We start from the raw sequence: 23,480 nt of genomic DNA, 5'->3' as shown, positions 1-23,480 counted from the left end.
ATATGTCTTTTAAAACAGTTTCTTTTTATTAAAGGTATATTTGAAAGGCACGACATTAAGTGGTTCTAGGTGTCAAAATTTATCAATTCAGGAGACACTCGAGAGATTATTCCTCGTGACGATTCCGGCTTCCACTTAGGGTGCAGGCACGGATCTTAAAGTTTGTAAACACAGGAAAAGTCATGTGATTGTCTAAGGTTCTGTGCCAGTTTTACCGACAATGTTTCTACTCAGTGCTCAACAGATACATGTTGAATTAGATATAAAAAGGGCCCAAAGTGCTTACAAAAAGGAGAAATGATGAAAAGCATGCAAAACTTTCTGTGGAAAGAATTTTTAAAAACTATTCCTACAAAATGGGCCTTAAGCCCTATAGACACCTCTGGAATTGGAAATGTTTTCATTATATAGCATACACGTACTATAAAGTAAGGATAAACCATGAGTAATTCCAACACCGATGATCATGACTACTGTTAGAGCTGTATCTGCTTAATGGCCTCTAAACTTTGCCTGTTTATCCCAAGAAAGGGTTAGCTCCTAAGTAGAGGACGGGATTCTGCCAGCGGAAAAAGGACAGCCTTCACCAGATAGAACTGCATGGCTCAGCAGTCACCAGTGAAAGTGAGTTAAATATGTGGCTTAAACCAACACTTCACCATTCAAATGTGGTTAAGTAAGGATAAACAGGGCCTTTCTTTTACTCTTAGTGTGTGTGTGAAAGTTGCTCAGTCACGTCCAACTCTTTGTGACCCCATGGACTATAGCCCACCAGGCTCCTCTGTCTGTAGGGATTCTCCAGGCAAGAATACCGGAGTAGGGTGCCATGCCCTCCTCCAGGGGATCTTCCCAACCCAGGAACTGACCCAGGTGGATTCTTTATCATCTAAGCCACCAGGAAAGCTTAATAAGACTAAAAAGAATGCAGAATTGAGAGCTGCTGAGGTGCTTAGGTGACTGCTGAGGTGACTTAAAATTGTTTTCCCCAGATCACTTTAAGGAGAGAAATGACAAGAATTTAGGTTTTTAGGAAGAATATTCCATTAATGGTATTATTAACATACGTTTGATCCTAATTTTTAAAAATGACTCCAGTTCGTGCTAAGACCATGCTGGATGGAGTTTTTCTTTCTCCTTTTTCCCTGGCCCTTTGGGTAGGGGGAAATTCTACTTAAATTTATGTGATCTCTCAGTGCTTATAACAAGCCTAAGTTTAAAGAAGTAGCTATACTCACTCGTTAATGCAAATTAGGTCTTTGGTTGTTTTAGTAACACATTTTATGATCATTTAAACTTTTGTTTGTGGAAACCTTTCAAAATCAGGTATTAAAGACAACTTTCAGAGACTTGCAGATAAAAAAGTATCATCTAAAAACAGAATGTTACCTTTCACAAGTTAGGGTGAAACCCAGCTATGAAAACCCTGACTTTCCTAAGTGTTCAATAATGGTAGTTATTACTAGAAATACCCCACCTAGCGCATGAGAGTTCATAGCAACATAGGTTTCTATTTTGGGAGGAAAGCAGCCTGGAATGCTAATAAAAACTACATGTCTTAGTCTACCAAATAAAAGAAAATGAAACAAAAAAGGGAAAAACATGCTAAAAGATATAATAGTCACAGTAAAAATAAGATTTGTTATGGGTCCATGCCTAAATGGACAAAGTATGAAAGAAAGTTAACTTACTGCAAGAGATTCCATTTGCTACACAGCAAGCATGGCACAGGAAACAAAGGAAAGGAAAGAGAGTACAGGGTCAGTGTACTGCATGCAACAGAAAGCACGGCCCTCTTCAAGAGCAGAGCCGTCCAGCAGTATTAGCATCGCTCGCCCCACCGTGATAAATGCTTGCAAATGTTGTACCCATTCAACATGCACAGCGGTCCAGTTTAAGACAAGCTCTAATGGGAAACGTGTCATTAGAAGACATAATTTGTGATCCTTTAGATTCTCTTGATTAGTTGCTTTAGATTCTGTTGGTCTTGGAGACTGTAAGTGAAAACTTGTATTGCTTGAAGATTTTAGTGTTTAAATGTGAATAACATGTAAATGTAGTAAAACTGTGAAGATGCCATTGGATTAATTTGGAAGAACTACCGCCCCAAACAGTCATTGCTAAATGTTAGTTAAGGCAGAGTCTTTTATGTACTTGGCTCCGTATCTACTGAACTATGACTATCTAATTAGCATATAATTAACAATCTAAGTGGCATTTTCTTTAGTCCTATTGCTTTCCACATTGAGAATATCTGACAGGAGTGAGTGAAAGTCGCTCAGTTCTGTCCGACTCTTTGCGACCCCATGGACTTTATAGTCCATGGAATTCTCCAGGCTAGAATACTGGAGTGGGTAGCCTTTCCCTTCTCCAGGGGATCTTCCCAACCCGGGGATTGAACCCAGGTCTCCCGCATTGGAGGCCAATTCTTTACCAACTGAGCCACAAGGGAAGCCCTCTGACAGGAGAGCTAGATATTACTTCAAAGGATTGAATGTTGTCTTTATCCTTCCAAACAAGTGTGAGCTATGACAAGTAACCTTGCATTTTATTTTTTATAATTTTTCCCCCATTAGTGAATTTCTAAAAGTCTTCTAGAAACCAACCATTAGTCTAGAAGAATATAAATTTGTACTTGGGCCATGTTCAGCTACAGCTGTCATATTTTTGGTGTCACCATATTGTAATCATAGACTTGTTAGGGAAAGTTTCTGTATGTGGTAAGAGATTACCACAACCTGACTGAACATTAAAAAAAAAATCCACTTGGCCATTTCTAACTATGGGTCAATACATCTGGTTCTGGATTTTCAAAGTATTTAAGGATCTTCTATTTCTAATCATCGATAACAAAAACCACTTACTTTAAAACTCTTTCCCCAAAAAACCTAAATTATCATCAGTTTAATATGTTGTACTTAACATAAGGTACAGTATACAAAAAATAAAACTATCAAATTATTAATAAAACTATCAAATTATTAGTATCTTCAAACATAAAGCATCATCAGTACCAACTCCCTCACCCCCAACTCCCTCACCCCCTGCCTTCTAAGGGTCTCTTCTTGTCTCACTTGTTAGTAATACCGTGTGGGTCTGGCACATTGATGACTGCTGTATCAAGTTTATTGAGTAGTTTTTTTGACCCTGGCTGTAAATACCTTTTAAAGCTTTAAGCCTGTGATAAAGATTATACAACCCAAGTTATTTACTATTTTCAAGAAAACTTTATAACCGTTATGCTAGACATTTTTATAACCAAACCTTACATACTACTGAAAGACAGAGTCACACAAGAAAGGATTACAAGGCTAGTCTTAAATCTACACGTACAGAGTCTCCACTGTGAGGACTTTTTAGAAAACATCAAATTTGATTGAAATGTTAGTAAGCACCTAGCATGTAACTGCTTCTCCCATGGAATTTACTTTGCAGAAGCATGGAAAGAAGCAAGTACTGAGCAATTACAGGGTTTTATGTGAAGAAACTGCTGTCTTTTTACTGGTTTCCAAAACAAGGTTGTAATCCCAGAAGGTCGTCAGATCAGCTAAAGGAAAATCTTCTCTGTTTAATGAAGGCCAACGAGACTTTCTGACTCCAGCCTTGTGCTAAGGAATTTCATTGTCAACAAATTCCTCCCACCTGGTAGTCAGGGCACAAAATTGTGTTTCTTGGGAGCTGGCCAACTTGATGAACACCAGTTCTCCGAGTCCTTCTTACACACTCCTTTTTAGGTAGGCTAGTCTAAGCTGCATTGATATTTACTATCTCAAAAATCCTTTCCTTGGCCTCAGGCTGGGACCAAGTTTGCATTTAGAGCTTCAAAAAGATAGTGAAAAATGCCTTTCAGGGAAAATGTTAAGCTTTTTCCCCGCCCTCTGCTAATATTTTCTGGTATCCAGGTTGTAAAAATAATCCCTTGAGAAATCTTTACAGATGTATTTGTTTTTGGTGATTCAAGATTCTTTTGAAAATGTGGAAATGTCACTGTTTTATTTGGTCACAAAGATTTTCTTTAAGCCCTGTTCCTGTACACCTGATACAGCGTGATTTATTGAACTGGATTTAGAGGTATGTTTTCTCAAAATGAGAAGAAAAATTAAGTCAAGATATTAAGAACCCACCATAGACAAGGTAGCTTTAAAGCCTAGACATCAGCGGTAGCACAGCCATTCTTGTTTGTCTGTACTCTGCTCTGAAAGGAGTGCTTTGCTTATGACAGCTAGTTAGGTGAAAAATCTAAGAATTTTTCTTTTTTTTTTTTGGCATGCAGGATCTTAGTTCCATGACCAGGGATCAAACCTGCCCCTCCCTGCATTGGAAGTGTGGAGTCTTAACCACTCAACCACAAGGAATGTCCCCCCTTAGAAATTTTTGACATGTCAGAAGGTAAGTCAGAGTATTACTGTTAATATATTAGCTATGGTTTTCACCATGTTTAATCTCTGAAAGTCACTGGTTTAAACTAAACTCGACAGAATTTAGAAAATCTAGCCAAGTGTTGAAGCATTCCTACTTTTGTCTTGCACGTGTCGCTTCAGTTGTGTCTGACTCTGTGACCCTAGGAGCCCCTAGGCTCCTCTATCCATGGGATTCTCCAGGCAGGTGTACTGGAGTTGGTTGCCATGCCTTCCTCCAGTGGATCTTCCCATGCCAGGGATCAAACCTGTGTCTTTTATGTCTCCAGCATTGACAGGCAGGTTCTTTACCACTAGCACCACCTGGGAAGCCCACTCTGTGTTATATAGATGCTTGTAACCTCCTGAGCAGGTAGAAACAATATGTTCTCACTGTTGCTAATATCACTTGGCTCTGGCACATTGATGATTGTTGTATTACATTTATTGAGTAGTTCTTTTGGACATTTGTCATGAATATCTTCCAAAATTTTGAAAGATAAATACGTTTAAGCCTCTAATATAGATTGCACAGCTTGAAGTATTTACTTTTCAAGAAAACTTCCACTTCAGGAGGCATTTCCTTAGTCAGTCTAGAAAAGAGATTCCTTATAGAGAACAACTGACTATCTGAAGTTTAATGGGTTACAGTTTAGCTGGAGAAACATTTTGTCTTGTTCAACATTTAGCTTGTTGTTCAATCTGTAGAACAGAGGTTGCAGGCTTCTCCCATTCATGGATTAGGCAGGGATAGGAAACACAACCAAGAGGGTTAGTGTCCAAGAAGATTCTATGATGATTTGAATGTAATAAAATGTAGTGGGGCTAAATGTAAATTATTGTACTTGAGTCCATAGAGTCGAGTGTTCAAGTAGTGCTCAGAAATGGCTGTGAAATTCCGTGGCCATCAGCTAAAATCACTTACAGCAGATGAAGCGATGACCTCTGCAGCTTTCCCAGGGCCAGCTCTGCAGAACCAGGAGGTGAGCTGTGCTAATTCACTGAAGGCTTGAGGTTGTGGCCTGGAGAGCCCAGAGCTGCAACGCTTTACCCTGACCTACATTTCTATGAACTTCAGCTCCCCAGAAGCCACTCCACAATGAATTCCACGGGCAACGGAGAGGTCAGTGCTGGCTTTTAAGTCATGCAGAGATGTGCCTGTCTTCAGGATGTGCACAGGTGGAGAAAACACTGGTAAAGCCATGTCTGGGACTCACACGCCCGCCTTGTTTTACATCTTATTAACTGCGCTGTGCCTCATTCTAGAACTGGTATTGTAGTCACCCAATAGCCTAAAGTATTAACTAATCATGCCTGCCTTAAAAAAACAAAAAAACAACTTCAGTTCCAAAATCCTTCTCACATATTAGAAGCACTTTTTTCAGGAGCACGGTTTGTTCTGTTTTGTACACGCACTGGGAATCCTCCTCCAAGGCTCCTTCCAGGAGGGAACCCAGCACGGGGGCCCTTGCGTCTTAGTACACAGAGATGGTTCTCACAGCAGCAAAGAGGAACACTGGCGTTTTTCTCGAAAGGCACAACTCTTTCTACTTGGCATTCACTTCCCCATTTTGGGGCCTTAGGTACAGAGGCACATGTTCCTATCATAAAGAAAACAACATCGTGATGGTTGGCTCTCACCTGCAGGGTCAGGAACTCACTGCACAAGGATGGTGGAGAGCCACCCAGCTCAAGGTGGCTGCCACTGCTGCTGCCGCTGCTGCCACTTTAGGAAGGCAGGCCTGGTGTTGCTAGCTTTTTATTTTATTTTAAGAGATGCCATAAATGCTGTTTTGAGGGTATGTGTGAACAATTTAAAGTTTAAAATGTTTAGTCAATTAAAAAACTTGTACAAGCTGAATAAAACATGTCTGTGAATTGGTTATAGCTTATAGGCTACCTAAGTGTAAACTTTCCTCATTAATTTGATGTCACAACTTTATACTGAGAATAGACAAAAAGTCAGAAAATATTCAACATCTAGAAAACAATTATATTCTCTTCCACAAATCCCACAGTAATTTCTCACTTATGTCACCTGTTAAGAATGACTAGAAATTGGCTACTGCCATTATGGGGCAAGCCTTGGGGTCAGGAGACTTCACATGCCTGTCTGTACGTGGTCATCATCTCTGGCCAACTGACATCTCTAACTGCTCAAGAGTTTGCTAGGTTTAGTAAGGTAAGCACTAATCCTCCCACAAAGTCCATGCTTGTCTGAAATAGAATATACACGTGGAGTAATTTCTGTCATGTTGACTTTGCAATTTATATCCAGATATAATTTTATTTTCCCCAGACATAGATTCTTCAAGTGAAAGCTTACTTCCTAATCCCTGCTTCCATCTGTCATCATGCAAAGAGTGCTCAGAATAATGGGCACCATCAAACTATTCCAGAAGACAGAGAATCTGACTTAAAAAAGAGAGCTAGAGTAAATCACTGGAGGATAAGCAGTGCTCTGAGGTCAAACATTTGTTGGGTTTTTCTTTGGAATGGAAGCCAAATGGTAGCTCCAATTAGAAAAATAATCTCCCACCAACTCTGGATATAAGATCAATATTTAAATGGAGCAACACCATCATTTCTGCACAAGGCCCACCTTGAAGGTGATTTCTCATCCTTTGAAGGCCCCACACTCTGACATGCTTTTCTCGATGTGATAGTGTAATTACAAGTGGACATCTCTGCCTTGACCAGTAAGTAGCCTCCTAACCTGTCTTCCCAAATCCTCGCTTGCTCATTAGGTCTATTTTCACAGGAGTGTGGGAGAGCCCCAATCTAATCACACCCTCCTGTTAACAACTTTTAATTGGTTCCCATTGATGTCAGGATAAGCACCCAAGCCCTGCATGGTCTGGCTTCTGCAACTTTTCTCCTGGTCACTTCCTACCTGCCTTGCCAGGCTCCCTTCAGTCCTCACAAAGGGTCATTTTCCCTGCCACTTTGGGGCCTTCACAGGCTTGCTGAGCCCCTGCCTTCCACCCTGCACCCCTGGCACACTCCAGCTCAGAGCTGAGATCTCTGCCTGAATGACACCTCTGTGGAGAAGCCTTCCCGGAACCGCCCTCTCATTAGGCCAGGTTTTCTGCTATATCCTTTCATAGCTCACTGTTCCCACCTTTCCTTAATGGCACTTGTCACAGTTTACACACATATGACTGTTAATGTCCATCTCCCTGAATAGATCAGAAGCTCTACCCAGGCAGAATTCACTGTTGTACCCACCATGGGGACCACTCAGCAGTAACTATAGAATGAGTGACTTCACGCTTTTCTGCTGAGTTTCTTTTACAAGGCGGCACACATAAGCCAGCTGGACTGAGGTGTATACTTAAAGCAGTTCTAAATGAGAAGAAAAATCTGAGTGATTGCTGAAAGGTCAACAGAGACTTTCTTCACTGAAAGAAGTGGTTCAGTGAAGAATTAATGATTTTTTTTCCTCTTTTTAAAATTTTTAATTGAAAGATAATTGCCCTATGACATTGGTTTTATATTTCTGAACAAAGAACAGTTTTATTAGGAAAATGGTTAGTATAGTTAGTGTCCAGCAGAAAGGTTATTTTTATACTTCTGCTTTTCCAAAAAGAAGACCCTCCCCCACCAGTCCCATCAACACACCATCATGCTTGGCTCATGTCATTCTTGCTTACTGTACAGGTCTCGTGGGAATGTATGGGATGATGCTTCCTCCCTCTTCCCTTTTCAAGTTCCACGCTTCTTGGGTGTATCAAAACCAACACACAAAGTCAGAGCACAGAAAAGATGAACTCTAACAGGTGTTCATTACCTTCTCCTCTGAGTCCCCGGGTTGACAGGTAATCACTCCATCTCGTGCGCCTCCTGCGAATGTCGCCTTACAGTTTGCAAGCCACTGTTGTCAGAGAGAGAGACACGGGTGAGCTCAGTGGTGGCTTAAGAATGTGTTTATACCAATTCTGTCAGGGAAAATATAATAGATTAAGTTTCTAATCACAGTAAGATAAAATTTTACTGCAATGACTGAAAAGTTTTTGGTTAAAGATTAACAATTTAAAATTAAAATACCTTTAATTTTTAAGGGTTCAGCGATGGCCATTTTAAAATTTCAACATTTATCGTGTTATTGTTGTGATGTATCTACCCTGAAAAATAGTGTCACAGACCACTCCAAATGTTTGTATAAATTAAATCCACATACAATTAGAAACCTTTCATATGACTGAGATTAGGAGACAGGGCCGGTACATCTTCCCAGGCTGGGCCAGCCTGGGCCATGCAGCCTGACTCTGTTATGTTGAGGCAGCTTCTATGGCCCAGGTCTGTGTAACTGTAAGAAAGACCTTACAATAATAGCCCAGCTATTTAAAGATTCTGCTAGCTTAACTATCTAGTATAGTAACTAGTATAGATGTGAAAGGAATCTTTGGGTAGAAAACAGCAAGCCCCAAAGAGCTGAAACTCACACTTGACATCAAAAGACTGGCTTGTTCACCAACCAGAATTAAAGGATTACTTTTATTAACTGATGCCCGAGAAGCTGGAAAACAGTGAGTGAAAGAGCCACAGAAATAGAAGACAAAGGGAATTGCTGCAGTAGAATGTTAGAACTCTCTCTTTGACAGTCATGGAAATGTAACAAGAAACAAAAACTTAAGAATGAATGTCTTCTGTGTATGAGGTACTTGTGCAGGGCAGTTTACATACACTGTTTCTATTTCAAAGGCAATATTGAGAACCTTTGAATCCCACAGACCTGGGTTTAAATAACCACTTTTCTACCTCCCAGCTAATGAGAAGAAGAATAGCAACTCCCAGGGTAGTTGCAAGCATTACATGATTTGAGAGAGAGAACTCTTACCAGGTTATTGGATATATAAAAAGGACTCAGGAAAAGGACAGCTGCTGTGACTAGTATAGCATATCACTGTCTTATGGATGATGAATCTGAGATGACAGGAGGTTAAGGAACTTATCCAGGGTTACTAACCCTTAAGAAACTGAACTGCAGTTTGAGTTCAAATTCCATCTGACTTCAAAATCCACAATCTTTTTATAGTGTCTGGTCTACGATGGGAAGTGCTCCCTGGAAATTACACACAAGTATTTGTGGGAAATCAGGAGGTCTGCATGGATGGTTTCTGAATCACTTCAGTCTGTAACATTTTACAGTTTACATCTTTGAAGGAAGGAGGAAGAAAAGAGCAGGAGCTGAGGCCAAGAGAAACCACGGTGATGGGGAGAGACAGCTACTGAGAGTGGTGGAGGAGAGAGATGAGATCCATCTCAACCAGTTTTGGGTGAGGTGAACACTGGAAGGACGCAATTAACAGTTTTATTAATCAATTTCTGAGAAAAGAGAGGTTATAATGTTGATAAAGTGATACATTAAACAGATACCCACTTTCCCCAATTTCTTGGTTAGAAAAATTATAGGGCTAAAATTGAAAGCTGAAAAAATTTCTCTTTTGTAGGTATCATTTTTATATAATCCATACTATTGATAGTTCTACCACCATTAAGTTGGAAGACTGGATACATCTGTATTCTCCCAAAAGGGCCTCTCTTGTGTTATTCACATCGCCTCCCAAGAGCTCATGGTGATTGGGTTCATTTGGTGTTAATGAAACTTATATGCACAGAGACACAGATGCTTACTGAGAGAGTGGCCTCTTTCCTGTTGTTGTAGGTATCCAAATATTCTTGCAGTTCTAAAACACTGAACTTGAGCTTGTCCAGAAGTCCACAAGAAAGGAGCTAATAAAGACAGGAAAATAATTTGTATTAAAACAACTTCCAGAGAGACACCTAGACAAAGGCATGGCTACACAGAGAGAAAAGACAAGTATATTTAGATGTAATATAGAGTGTGTCGGGGGTGGCATCTGTTTTAATAACCTGTACAGTTTGTAATTTTGCTCCACTCTCAGAAGCAATTGCACTTGAATATGACTTGCTAATTTAAATTTCCTGTGAAGATACCCATTTCCCCCATATCAGTTTAGACAGACAGATCTTAACAAGCATTCTACAGAAGCCTGCATTAAGAATCGGCATTCATTTTATGCATGGACTCCAGTGTCTTCATCCAGTAATACTCCAGGAAATGTAAAGACAGACCTCCAACTAGGTCTTTGTATTTAATTTGCATTTTAAATCATTTAAGATGGAAAGATTTCTCATATCGTATTCTTTGCTGCAAGACAGCCAACCACTAATCAAGTTCTTGGACAGACTGACTCTTCAGAGACTTTCAGAAGTGAAGCACATCCTCACTGTCTCTAAACCCCAATGAGTACTGAGCAGATGAGACGGTTCTGTGATATGCATGGGGGATGGAAAGAGGTGCCCCTCTCCCCTACAGAGAGCTCGCCGGTCTTGGAAGGTTAGCATTGTGTTTATATAGCATTCAGCAGTCAGCCAGCGACTACTTTAATTATCCTTCAAATTCATCATGTGCAGTGGGGCTGGACGAATCCAGCAAGAGGGCAGGTGGTCTCTTGGAAGAAGAGAAAGTGACGACATGGTGCCTCTGGGGATCCATCTGGCTGGCTGACCTGGCATCATGGGGACTGGCTAGGGCTGCCCTGAGAGGTTAGCTCACCATGTTCACAGCCTTTAGGGTCATCAGAGAGAAGCACCATGGACACAGAGGGAGCACAGGGCTGGGGAGGGGGGTCTCCCTGATCTCCTGCAGTGACAGCCTCGGCTGGCCACGCACAGCCATTCCTGTGCAGACCCAGGCCTCTGGGGCTCCCATCACCACACAGCGCTGCTCACAAACACCAGAAGTATCTTTCCAACAAACTGCAATTACACACGTGCTTCCCTGAAGTTCCACACTGTCCACTGGGCAGGCCAACGTGACCATGGGAGCAGGCCTGGGATACTCACGGTCTCGGCGTCCACGAAGAGTGTGGGGCACTCGGAGCAGGAGGTAAGCATCTGGGAAGAGCTGACAAACTTGGATCCGATGCCCCGGAGGTTATCGCCAAGGTAACTGGCTGCGTCACAGGTTAGGAAGCAGAACCTTTTCTGAATATTCTGAAAGGCAACATAATTACTATTTGTAAAGACCATGTTTTAACTTAGGCGCTAGAAAAAAACTTCTTTAATTCTTAGGAAAATATCAAATCAGCACAGGTCCTGCATGTAGTGGCAGGCCTGTGTGTGTGTGAGATAGGAACAGAGTGAGTGTGGACAAAGTTTCTTCTTAAAATGTCATTTCCCAATGTGTGGATGCCCATGTATCTTTTAAATAAGTGCTGCTTTGCTTTTTTGCTGATGGCCAGTGCCAGCCAGAATCTTTTGCCTAGCGTGTTTGTCACATGAGTAAGTTCTGAGATTACTTCAGTGTGGGTGAGAGGAAAAAGGTCATGAGATACGACTCCTTTCTATCATTCCCAGATCACAGCTCCCAGAGACAGGAGGACTAAAATGGAGCCACAAAGTCTCTGAAGAAGGAGAGAGTATATTCTGTGTGGGACCTGTCTCCCTGAGAGCTTTGCACATTGTCACCTCATCAGTGCTCACAACCAGGTAAAGAACCTGAGGTTGAGAGAGGTCAGAGGACTCGAGATCATGCAAACAGTAAGTGATGGAGTAAGGGTTCTAAGTTCACAGCCCTTCCATAAGTGATAATGCTTTGTAAACGTTACTATTCCTCCTATACTGACTGAAGAAAAACCGTAATTAGGAAGAATCTGACTCATGGGGCCTGTGTCAGTGACAAAATGAGAACATTTTTAGCCCCAACTTCCAACTCAAAATATCTTTAACAAAAAGAACAAAATATTTAACCAAAAAATAATTCCAGATCTAGGCATTGGCTTTTCCCAAAGAGATTTCATACCTTTTGAGTTGGAGAATCTAATCCACGAGAAATCCTCTCTGCCCTGCTATGGGGTACTTAGCAGGTCCCCCAAAGAGCAGCAGGCTCTTGGTTCCTTATCAGTTATACTAGAAAAAAATGCCAACCGTGCTGCATATTATTTTTATTTAATATATCTGAGAGTCTTCTCATAACGCATAACATTATGTCTTATGGTGGTGTTCGTTTTATGTGCAATTTAAAATACTTGACAGAATGCTGCAGCTGAGAGGAGCAGGAAATGCTGTGTATCACAGAGCTATTTGGCAGAGTGAGGAGGAGGAGCCAGGTCCTCCAGGAAGTTGGGTTCTTCTCTCTCACCCAAGAATATGGTCAGACCTGGGTTTACATTTTATTGGACTGAGAGGCTGGGAACTTTAGAGCCACCTATGACTTCCATATAAAAACAGCATGTGATTTGGTGACACTGTGCACACAAATGACAATATTCTAACCCAGGAGCACAGGAAGGAAATAGACTGACGGAGACACTTGGAAAGCCATCCCTGCTGGACCATTAGAAACCATTTCCTTGCTTTGGACTCTGTGGGAAAGGGAGAGGGTGGGAAGATTTGGGAGAATGGCATTGAAACATGTAAAATATCATGTATGAAATGAGTTGCCAGTCCAGGTTCGATGCACGATACTGGATGCTTGGGGCTGGTGCACTGGGACGACCCAGAGGGATGGAATGGGGAGGGAGGAGGGAGGAGGGTTCAGGATGGGGAACACATGTATACCTGTGGCGGATGCATTTTGATATTTGGCAAATCTAATACAGTTATGTAAAGTTTAAAAATAAAATAAAATTTAAAAAAAAAGCAAAGTATTTTTGCAGTTAACCTCCTCTCTACCCCGTCCAGAATCCACCAAATACAGGGCAACGTGGTGTCCAGACCACAGGGGAATATCGGGAAACTAAGTAAACAGCGCCAGTGAGATTGTGATGAAAGAACCGTAGACTGTGTGTCTGAAATGTGCTTCATTGCCAGCATACTGGAACAGCGACTTTGCTCTCAATCACAGAGCATCTGATGGTAGCTGAGAAAGTTCTTAAAGAAAAATGTAATATTAAAAAAAATAGGAGAAACACAATTTGTATTATTATTGCAGATAAAGTCTTAGGAATTGATCCAGTCAACTGATTAAAAAAAGAACCCAGACTCGAGTGTCCCTCCCAGCACCAGCCCCATGTACCAGCTCACACGACAACCTGCTGCTGTACTGGCATTAAGTGGAAACTATACTTTGGAGACGTACATTAAAAAAGTTCTTTTCCTGCTGCATTTACTGAGCACCTATTGTGTGTGAGCCACTGTGCCAGCCACTGGAATCAAAGCAAGACACCGTTACCTGCCCTCCCCTGCAGGAGACAGACACCTAAACAGGTAGTTCCAACAGAGTGTGGCAGATGCCTGGGATCCCAGGTCGGGGGTGCAAGGGGAGAAAGAGCTAAAGGAAGGCCTCATTCATGGAAGTGCTGCCCCATCAGGGATCTGTATGCATTGGGAGCACAGCTGAGGGAAAACAGGAGGTGATGGTTCTCGGCAGAAGGAAGAGTCCTGCTCAGGACTATAAAGTTGAGCGTGCAGTCTAGTAACTGTAGTAAGACAGGATCACAACAGCCAAACATAAATATACACGATTAACCATTACTTAAACACAGACTTTAGAACAATATAATAAATTACATTGTTCCTGAATCTTTACAAATTTACCTCAAATGGTAGCTTTGGGATAGTTTGTTTTTAAATTTCAGTCCGGCTTAATGTTAGGGTGTTTCTGGATTCTTATCTTTCAGCAGCCCACTGTTTCCTGTTTTAAGGCTAACAGTCCCTCCAGCCCCCAGTTCATCCCAGACAGGTCTCATGAAAAGTAAACTGGAAAACTTGAGAGTGGGCCGCACAAATAACAGAGAATATGGAGACACTAGCTATTAGTACTATTGGTATACACTCCTCTAAGAATGGAAGGGCCTCCAGGCTCAAAAACCGATTTTACTTTTATATTAACTAAATTATGGCTTCCTGAATTTGCAATTATTTAAAGCAGATGATCCCATTTTTTCCACTTTTCACATAATTCCTTATTTTCCTATCTCTCCCTTTTGCCATGGTTCTTCCTGAAGGTGATCAGAGGGCCCTGTTCCTCCATCCAGCACACATTACCATGCCTTATCTCATGATGTCCTCAAGAGAATCAGCCTCTCAAAAAGTGTCACAGGCTGGCAGGTTGAAGGAATTCATGGTGAGTGGGGATAAAAGATAAGGAAAAACCACGAAGAAGAAAGAGGTACACCAGAGGTCGAAGTGGAAAGAAGAGATGGAGAATGGGCTTGGTTGAAGATACCACCTGTGGTCCCGAAGGCCTGGCTGCCTGCCTGTGCCTGATGACGCCAATGAAAGCCGGAGGGGCCAGCGAGGATCACGTCCTGGCAGCCCGAACCACCCAGCACAACATCTCCATGATGAACGGAAGAAAGGATGAAGCAGAGGAAACTGAGGACAAAGTGTAGTGTAAACCCAGCACTTCCCCCCTCCAGGGAGAGACCAGCTGGCAGCTGCGGAGCCTTTGTGGGCAGCATACCTTAAACAGGGAGGAGAACACGTGGAACGTGTACACAGCACAGGAGCCATCCGAGTCGCACATGAGCTGGTTGATGTGGCTGCGCCAGGCCTCCTCGGCGTCATCACAGGCTGTGGGCTGAAAGGCGGCAAGGATGGCCGAGAAGAAGGGCGAGGGAGGGGGCGACACTCCCCTCTCACCTTCCCCAAAGCTGGAAAAAACACAGACAACAAAGTCAGGAACAGCGTCCTCACCTTTGCCGGCAGTGTTGGTTCTCACCCGAGGCACCCTCCTGCCCTCTCTTCCCATGGGGGTTGCTTCTGGAGCCTGGCTCTCAGTCAGAGGTCTTGAGATTCAGATTCTAGAAAAGAGAATTTTTCACCTCTGGGATTCCGTAATTCCCGAGATTCCCCAACTCTGATACGGGACCGCTTTTTATCCTTCAGCAACTGACCCTCACTTTCCTGCCGGCCTTTCCCCAGACACAGGGCACATTCACTCCTGTGCTTTGACCCATTTCAGTCTTTTTAATTTTTCACTTTAAAAAAATGAGAAAAATTTTGAATCTTTTCACTTTTCCTTTGTGGAGGGAGAGTAATAGTGGGTGCATTACACATACATGATTAGGAGAAAAAAGGCAGAGAAAGGAAAATAAGAGAAATTCACAGTGAGACAGAGGGAAACAAAGAAAGGAGAGAAAAATATATGAACTGAAAAGTCAACATTTCTTCTCTAGGTATCACCCTAAGCTGTTTCTCTGACAAAAGGATACGTGTCACCATAACAGAAAGCCTCTGTCTGGCCATGTCAGAAGCAGTGTTCAGAGGAGTGATTTTAGGATTCTGACTTTCTTCTCCTGAAGCGGATCTGTAGCATTATTTGTGATTTATCCTAGATGCCACATTAAGTTTTTTTAAAAAGAATCTATTCCTTTATGTTTCCTGTTTATATTCCCTGACTAGATCTCACTTGTCTCAGAAATGTCAGTCTTGAAGCTGAAAGCCACCCACATAAAAAAAAAAAAGTAGGTATGTAGCTCATAAAGGGCCTCTTGTTCTGGTCTTTTAACTCAAGATGGGAAGAACTCCATTTCCAAGCCTTGCCAAGCTAGCTTATCTTCAAAGCTTACAAGGTCTGGACCACGTCCCCAAGGGCTCCTTTTTGGCTTTTTATGTTATTCCAGGGCTTTAGGGTTTCCCTGGTGGCTCAGTGGTAAAGAATCTGTCTGCAGTGCAGGAGACGCAGGTTTGATCCTTGGGTCAGGAAGATCCCCTGGAGAAGGAAATTGCAACCCACTCCAGCATTCTTGCCTGGGAAAATCACATGGACAGAGAAGTCTGGCGGGCTACAGTCCATGGGGTTGCAAAGAGTCAGACACGACTGAGCGTCTGAGTACATTATATTCCAGGGCTCTAAGAGTTCCTATAGGCATAGCCTTCCTGGTTCCGCATAAGGCCCTACACTGGAGCTGGAAGATTCCTTACTGGTTGACAGCCTTCCAAGTCATGTCAGCCTGGACTCCTTTGCGAGGAGGTCCCAGAGGCACAAGCCTGACGTTAAACTGGAGTTAGAGCGAACCCAATATGACGTGCCGTGTACACCCTTTACCTGGCAAGAGTGAAGTGGTCCAGCGCTCGGTTGCCTTTTTCTTCTGCCTCAGTCGTATCCAGGCTAAAGCTGTCGCTGCATTCGAAAGTGGCCGGGAGTTCATTGATGGAGCTGGAAAGGTCATCCTCCTGCACGGTGGCGTCCTCCTCTTCCTGGACGGCATCAGCCTGGGAGCAAAGGAGAGAAAGGAATCCCCCAACATGTAAGGATATCCAGAGGCAACTCTGAAATCCGGAGAATAACGGAAATCGGGGGCATCTGTCTTCTAGCTATGGTATAGTCAATTTGTGTAACCAAACTCAAGAATTCTCTGAAGCACTGTTCTTTATCTTCTTTTCAGCCTTTTCTGAGAGTTCCCAAAGAAGCTGTCAGAAGATTACCATATTTGATCCACACTTAAGGAGTATAAATGCTAAACTTGGAAGCGACCCCCTGGGTCTGACCTCCACTTTCAAAGATGAGGAAGTAGATGCTCCACACAGGAAAAGGACATGCCTAATACCAGGTATGTAATCAGAGCCAGAGCCAGGGTGAGAGACACCCATCTCTGGATTCAGAGCGGTCTTTGTTGTACAAGCCTAGTGTTCTAAAGCAAGTTACCTGGAGTTAACTCTCCAGTATATTATATAATTTGTAGTATGTCCAATGTTACCGATAGAAACTAGAATTTAGAATCATTAGTGCCTGGCATAGTAAAGGCTCCTGAAGTCTCTGCCATGCCCATGAGTGACCCAGAGCTATTCATTGAGCCCGCCTCATTGATAGGCCTTACGTACTGAGCATCCTCTGAGCTCCACATACATATATGCTTCACTCTTGGGAATATCCCCTGAAGGCAGCACATATATATATGAGAGGCTGCTCTTGGGTTGCTGTAAAATGTAGAATGAGCAGGGAGATGAGACGTCTCTAGGGTGGCAGAGCTGGGACCACTGAGAGGCAGGAAAGCGACTGGCAGGTCAAATGGAAAAAGAGGCTGGGCTTGAACCCGGGCCAGAGGGAAATCATCTGGAGGACCAATTGTTCTTCAGGAGAGGAAGGAAGGCAGCCCGACCACAGAACAGAAGAGGAGAGGAAGAAAGCTTGTGTACATGGTTCAGTGAGTCATTTTCTTAAAGACAAAACCAGGGCAAAATAGGCATATGAATTAGAGCGTTATCACGGTTGACATCTGGCTGCCCCTTTAGTATTTTGAATCTAGGATTAAATAGGGAAATTAGGAATGTTTACAGATATGTTAGGGAAATAGGTTATCTCATGTCTTTGAAGGAACTGCTTATAAATACTGAGTTTCAGGGGCTTATCCATATCTGTCTCTTCCTGCTCTTTAAAACTAGACTGGTGCCAACGAGACTGCTGACTGGTCTGGGTTATTAATGTATATAAACTTAATCTACTAGGGATAGGCTGAGATCTTATAAAAACATCTTGTTTTCTCTTTCTAACAATACAGATAAATCAAATTTTGCAGAAGCCCAGCTGATGTAAAAAAAGAGCTTTTCAGAAATTATTATTTTTTTTTTTTTGCTTTTCAGAAATTAAACTCAGCCTTGCCCTGATAGATTTCTTTGTGAGTCCATGAAAATATTATTACTTAGGCAGTGCTTTGTATGAGAAATCTATATAACTTAGCATTCAAAATAGAAAAGTTGACTACTGCAAGACTGAGAAATAACATATGCTAATAATAACTTCACATTTATTTTGTGATGTCCATTCCATGAAGTTTAATTTCAAAGATTCTGGCATTTTAATCTCAGGTTTCCTTTCTGGTCCCCTTTTTGGCTAGAAAAGGATTCTGCTAATTCTCAGAATCCTGGTCACAGTCCTTTTGTAATGGGGAAATCTTAGAAATAATTATTTTTTAAGCTTCAATATTTTTAGGTGATTGCAGTTTGGTTGGTTGCCCTTGGTTTACAGTATATAGATTTTGCTAGATCTCAGATATATTTTTAGTACACTGTATAAGGATACAGAATAGTCAGTATTTTATTTTTCTGTAGAAGCATCAGAAAGAATATACTTTTATAAATCTGTTTTCTATGTATATTTTCCTGTTTTCTCTTTTAAACTTAAACCACCATAACCAAACTCAAGTTAAAGAAAACTTTAATCCTAATAGTAATAGGCAATTTTGGTATATCTAATATAAGAAAATAAAGTTCTATACTAATGGCCATTTATATGGATACATATGTGAACACAGTGTGGAAGTTGATAGTTTTATGGACAAAATGGCTTATGCAAATCAATAAAATAAACCTTAAATGAAATACACATTTTAAAGTTTTTCTAAAAAGCTGACCTTTTAAATAAGGAAATTCTATCCATTACTTACTTTTCTCCTCAGAGAGCCGATTAAGACAGTTTTGTGCATAATACCGTGATCGATACTGAAATTTGTGATAGCCCAACCGAAGGCGGGAATGCAGTCAGTGCACAGCCTGTGTAATTGGTTCCTACATAGGAAGAAATGTCCCCCAATCTATGCATACACCCACACCTCACTTAACAGATTGTTTTATAAAAGTCATGACAAAGAACATCAGTTTCCCTGTCTCAGCCATCTCAGACATTTGTTTTGCTGTTAATCAGCAGTGTTTGTGCTCTCTGGAAAACGCAAAACATTTCATCTTAAAAGGACCTCAAATCAAATCTCTTTCAACCAACAAGAAGATGGTTGCTTAGGTCTTTTGAGAGTAAAGCAACTTCAAAATCTAGGCTCAGGGGCACTAACAACTATTTCATAAAAAAAAAAAAAGATAAAGATAGTCCCTCCACTTATAACCTGCTAAGAATGCTCAGAAAATTGGAAATACGTTTTTTTTTTTTTGGAAAGAAAACCACAACCAACAATTGCCAAAATCTCTTCACCTTTGAACCCTCAGAAATATGAAGATTATTCATATCAGGCAGAGCAGCATCAAAGCTAGCCATCCTGGTGTTAAAGGAGTGAGGGTCAGCAGGGGTCAGATCACAGGCGGTCGTGAGTGATTCCATGGGGTTAGTCTCCTCCGAAGGGGAGAGATTCATGATCTGTCGAGAAAGCAAAGGAAACATGTCGTGTGACGTTCCCATTCTTTACAAGCTCTGATTACTTTTTACATAAGAGTACAAATCAGTGTACAAGCTGGTTGCTAGTGGACAGGTACTAACTATTGAACATATTAATACATACTTCCCTGTCATTAGAACTTAAACACCGCAGCTGGCAGGGCCCAGCACTGTAAGACACAAAGACCCCTTCTCTTTCCAGATAACCTAGATTTAAGGAAAACTAGGCCTGAACAAATCTGATGGCATTCAGGGCTGATGAAACCCCCAGTGTTTGTCTCCATTTGCACCCTCCAAAGAAGCTGGTTAGAATCAGACAGACCCCACCCGACAGTCTCAGATTTGAGTTTGGCAGCTGTGGGAAGTTTCTTTAGTTGCAACTGGAAACTGCCCTCCTGCCTGAATGACAAAGAGCAGTCTCCCAGTTTCTTGGGAAGAAGAGGTGGAGAGTTCCTACTTACGAGGTCAGAGTGCTCCAGGATCTGGCTGGTGGTGAGGTCCTCCTCCTCAGAGGACTCGTCAGAATCCTCGTGGTTCATTTTATTGAGGCTGGGAGAGCTTCCTGAGAGCTGGCGCTCCTCCAGCAGCTGCAGGTCACACTTATCCAGACTGTCCAAAGAACGCCTGCGGACTCCCCAGTTGAAGTTGTCCATACTCTCACCCTGAAATCACAACGTCAGCTGCTTTTTAAGGCCAGAATTCTCCCGCATGTACAACTTCACACATCTGGTCAGTCGTAGCTTAGCATCGATATTTTCATTATGAATTCTCAAGCCCTCACCTCACGGACACGGGCACCAATGATTTTGTTGTGAAGAGTGGTAAACAGCACACTGTTTTCACCTAAATGCGTGTTAAGTCACAGATAGATGTGATCATACACTCTTCTTTGGCACAGTGGGTAACACTGTTTTACAAGTTGATTTGGGAGTACTCTTAAAGAGCCATGTTAACAAAAAGCTATCAGAAAGAGACTGTTAATATCAACAGAGGTGTTCCTTACCTACTCCCTGACCCCCACTGTTTAGTACTGTTGTCCAGAGAACAAAGTAAGGGCCATGCTTGTGGCACAGTCCACAGCTTCTGGGTATTAAGTTGAAGAGCATCAGGTATACATTCCAGCCTGTTTCTGCCACAGCAGTTTTCACAGATAAAATGCAGAGTTAAAGGGTGTCAGAGAGCAGCTGGGCACAGTCAGATGATCATGCACGATGCAGAGGCCAGAGCAGCAAGGCTTCAGTTTTGCTTTAGGCTCATCTTTAAACAATTGTCCCAACACAGGAAACAGTTCCCTCCCTGGACCTGGATGGATTGACCTGGTACCAAGGACTGTTGCTGAATTGTACATGTGTACCGAGAACTGGGCTAAGTGGCAAGGTAGAGTGTTACAGAAAGATTCCAGATATATCTCAGGTTGTCTCTACAAATTATCATATATTAAGTAAGTTTATTTAATTGAATATAATTTCTTCCCCCTAAAAACAAATGTAGGTTTTATTTCTCTCCAGGAATAAAGCAAGAGAAATATTACTCACCCATTGATGAGCAAATTTGAACCTAAACCAAATAGGTAATCTGAATAAAATCTAGCACAGAATCTTATCATGTACATTAACCATTTTAAACACAGATGGTTCACTGAAATAAACTTTCTGATGAGAGCTCAGTTAATAGCATAATCATATAATTTCAGGGAGAGATATAAATTACTATTAAAATTAATGAGTTTTTTCCTCTGGTTTTATGGGTCTATTTTTTCTGGCTCCTAATAAAATAAAGCCTACCATTCTAACAGATCTCTGGTATAATGCAACAGGTAAGAATCCTGAACACATTCTGGATATTATGTGGAAATTATCATTATTCACCCCATTTATGATATTTATGATTATCCTTAGGATTGTTTGATTATACGACTCAGTATTTGATTTCTATAGTTTATAGCTCTATCTGTACCTTTTATCTGTAACTACTATGCTACATTACCACCAAATGATTTTTATTTATTTATTTTTTATTGAGGTGCAGTTGATTTGCAGTGTTATACAACTGAAGTGTACAATATAGCAATTCACATCTTTTTAGATTATTCTCCATTTAAAGTTATTGTAAAATAGTGGCTATATTCCCTGTGCTGTGTAATATTTCCTCCTAACTTATTTTATACCTAACAGTTTGTTTTTAACCCTGGTAGGGAAGGCTTACTATTGTGCTGGTATTTTAAAACAGCTGTTTCACGGAAAGAATGAAAAAAATGTGGAAGAGGCAAGAGTTCCAGGAAGAAAAAGAAAACACAGTATGTGAAGAAATAAAGAGGGTAAAGAAAAATGAGATTACAAAACAGAAAAGGAATGTGACAATTACTGGGCGAAATGTACAACTGTGAAACAAATTCACAGCACTGATTCTCTTGCACTGAATCAATGGATGGATTGGAAGAACTGTCTCAGGCAGCAGTTCTGGAAGTCGCCCACCCTGAACCTGGCTCGCACTGAGCTGGCAGAGAGAGATATCCAGGGCCAGAGAGCGCTGCACTGGGCACAGTGCCGTCACGTTGATCTGACCACAGCTCAGGTGAAGAGGAGCTGGGAGTCAGGGAAGCTGTTCTCGAAGGGATATTTGGTGTCCTGCTGGAGGATGCAGTAACTGCATCGGAGGCAAGGATGTTGAAACCGTTTCCCTAGTGGCGGCTGAGGGGTTGAAAGCAACAGTAGCCTGGCCTGTGCTGGAGTCTGTGGTGATTGAAAGGCCACCGGGCCTTCTCGCAGCACAGGACCACCCCCAGTCGTAGAGCTGCCTTCTAGCTCCCCACACCCAGATGTCGTGTTTGCATTTTACATCACCTTTGGGGTCAAAAGCCAAAACTGTCTGTGTGTGAGAAGACTGAGAAGGTGGCTGGCTATGCTTGATGGACAGTGTGCATATGTTGGTTATCAAACCTAAATAACCACTCAGGCAGAGTTCATACCCAGATGAGAAAATACTCACAGTGGAATACTCTAGAAGTGCTGGAAATCATATTCGTTGATATTGGAATACCAAAAAAAGAATTATTGTAGAAGGAACTTAGAAGTCAAAACATGTTCCCCAAAATGACCCTACTCAGACTTAAGCCTATAAGACATGGATATAGTGTGCTCATAGGTCATTCTGTCCAGGATAACACTGGCTTATGCCCGTTGTCTGGGTGTAATCATTACCAGACTCCTTTTTAGTTGTAAAAGGTCCTCACTTGGATAGTCATTCACCCTACAAAGATAGCTCTTAATTGCTAGAAAATAAAAGCAGTTGATTGGAAGTGGACGTGGTGTATTATTTAGATAAAGCTTGTTGATTTCACTTTTAATAAAAGAATTAAACTACAAACCCAAACCATTCTAGTTGTGCAGCTGCCTAATGAGAAATTATAGGATTTCTATGGATCATACTTAAAAACTCACCTTCCCTCAAGAGATAAAATTATGCAACTTCCAAAACTAGACATATAAAGATTTTAAAACTACATTTTAAAATATATTTACACTTTCAGAAAATATTTTCTTCCTCGAGCAACCAAGAAAAATACTTCTATCACACACATCTCAATATAAATGTGCAAATAGGCATACATACTCTGCAAGGGGAGAAAAAGCAATTATGTTGTTATAAATCTGCAATGATGCAATACACCTACTAGCATATCTGAATTGAAAATAGTATCATCTTACCTGAAGTTCCTGGGTAGCAGATTGAATGGACAGAAAAACAAATAAGAGGTCTATTTAAAATGATTATATTACAGATACTCAAGTGCATTTGTCTTAGTTTTAACACAACAGCCACTAACAGTGCTACCAGTATATACTTCAGTAGAGGCGCCTTAAAAAGCAAAGATACACAAACCGGAAAGAGAAGAATTAGTACCAAACACCGGAAATTCAAGGTCTCTTAGCAGTGGATGACGTAGCGGGTAACAAATCATAAATACAATTTCTGAAATAGCTTTCCACTTCAGTGACAACTTTGGTCTG

At 41.5% G+C, this 23,480-nt stretch overlaps 1 protein-coding gene and 1 long non-coding RNA gene across 66 annotated transcripts in view; one reads left to right on the top strand and one right to left on the bottom strand.

Annotated features, from left to right (window-relative positions):
- FRY (FRY microtubule binding protein) overlaps positions 1 to 23,480 on the bottom strand; it is a 428,089-nt gene that overhangs the window by 4,538 nt on the left and 400,071 nt on the right. For 13 of the 17 annotated variants that reach the window (XM_044927339.2, XM_044927345.2, XM_044927344.2 and 10 more), the window contains 8 exons: positions 19,932 to 20,132; positions 19,291 to 19,452; positions 16,417 to 16,583; positions 14,830 to 15,019; positions 11,268 to 11,417; positions 10,032 to 10,130; positions 8,185 to 8,268; positions 1,689 to 1,706 (listed from right to left, as the gene is read on the bottom strand). In XM_044927339.2, coding sequence (XP_044783274.1) covers positions 1,689 to 1,706; positions 8,185 to 8,268; positions 10,032 to 10,130; positions 11,268 to 11,417; positions 14,830 to 15,019; positions 16,417 to 16,583; positions 19,291 to 19,452; positions 19,932 to 20,132 — 1,071 coding nt within the window. Of the gene's footprint in view, positions 1 to 1,688; positions 1,707 to 5,857; positions 5,996 to 8,184; positions 8,269 to 10,031; positions 10,131 to 11,267; positions 11,418 to 14,829; positions 15,020 to 16,416; positions 16,584 to 19,290; positions 19,453 to 19,931; positions 20,133 to 23,480 lie in introns of those variants that run through there. The other 4 variants (XM_044927334.2, XM_044927333.2, XM_006070650.4 and 1 more) reach the window with 2 other exon arrangements.
- ZAR1L overlaps positions 1 to 23,480 on the top strand; it is a 91,284-nt gene that overhangs the window by 64,109 nt on the left and 3,695 nt on the right. For 5 of the 49 annotated variants that reach the window (XR_006544150.2, XR_006544127.2, XR_006544103.2 and 2 more), the window contains 8 exons: positions 528 to 624; positions 4,271 to 4,386; positions 5,245 to 11,963; positions 13,107 to 13,631; positions 14,372 to 15,836; positions 16,469 to 16,618; positions 16,757 to 16,921; positions 20,752 to 22,768. This is a non-coding gene — a long non-coding RNA (zygote arrest 1 like). Of the gene's footprint in view, positions 1 to 527; positions 625 to 4,270; positions 4,387 to 5,244; positions 11,964 to 13,106; positions 13,632 to 14,371; positions 15,837 to 16,468; positions 16,619 to 16,756; positions 16,922 to 20,751; positions 22,769 to 23,480 lie in introns of those variants that run through there. The other 44 variants (XR_006544143.2, XR_006544139.2, XR_006544140.2 and 41 more) reach the window with 35 other exon arrangements.

This window comes from Bubalus bubalis, chromosome 13 (assembly GCF_019923935.1).
Source record: "Bubalus bubalis isolate 160015118507 breed Murrah chromosome 13, NDDB_SH_1, whole genome shotgun sequence".
NCBI lineage: Eukaryota > Metazoa > Chordata > Mammalia > Artiodactyla > Bovidae > Bubalus > Bubalus bubalis.
Note: the sequence above shows the minus strand (reverse complement) of the source record. Positions and strands in the feature narration are given on the sequence as shown.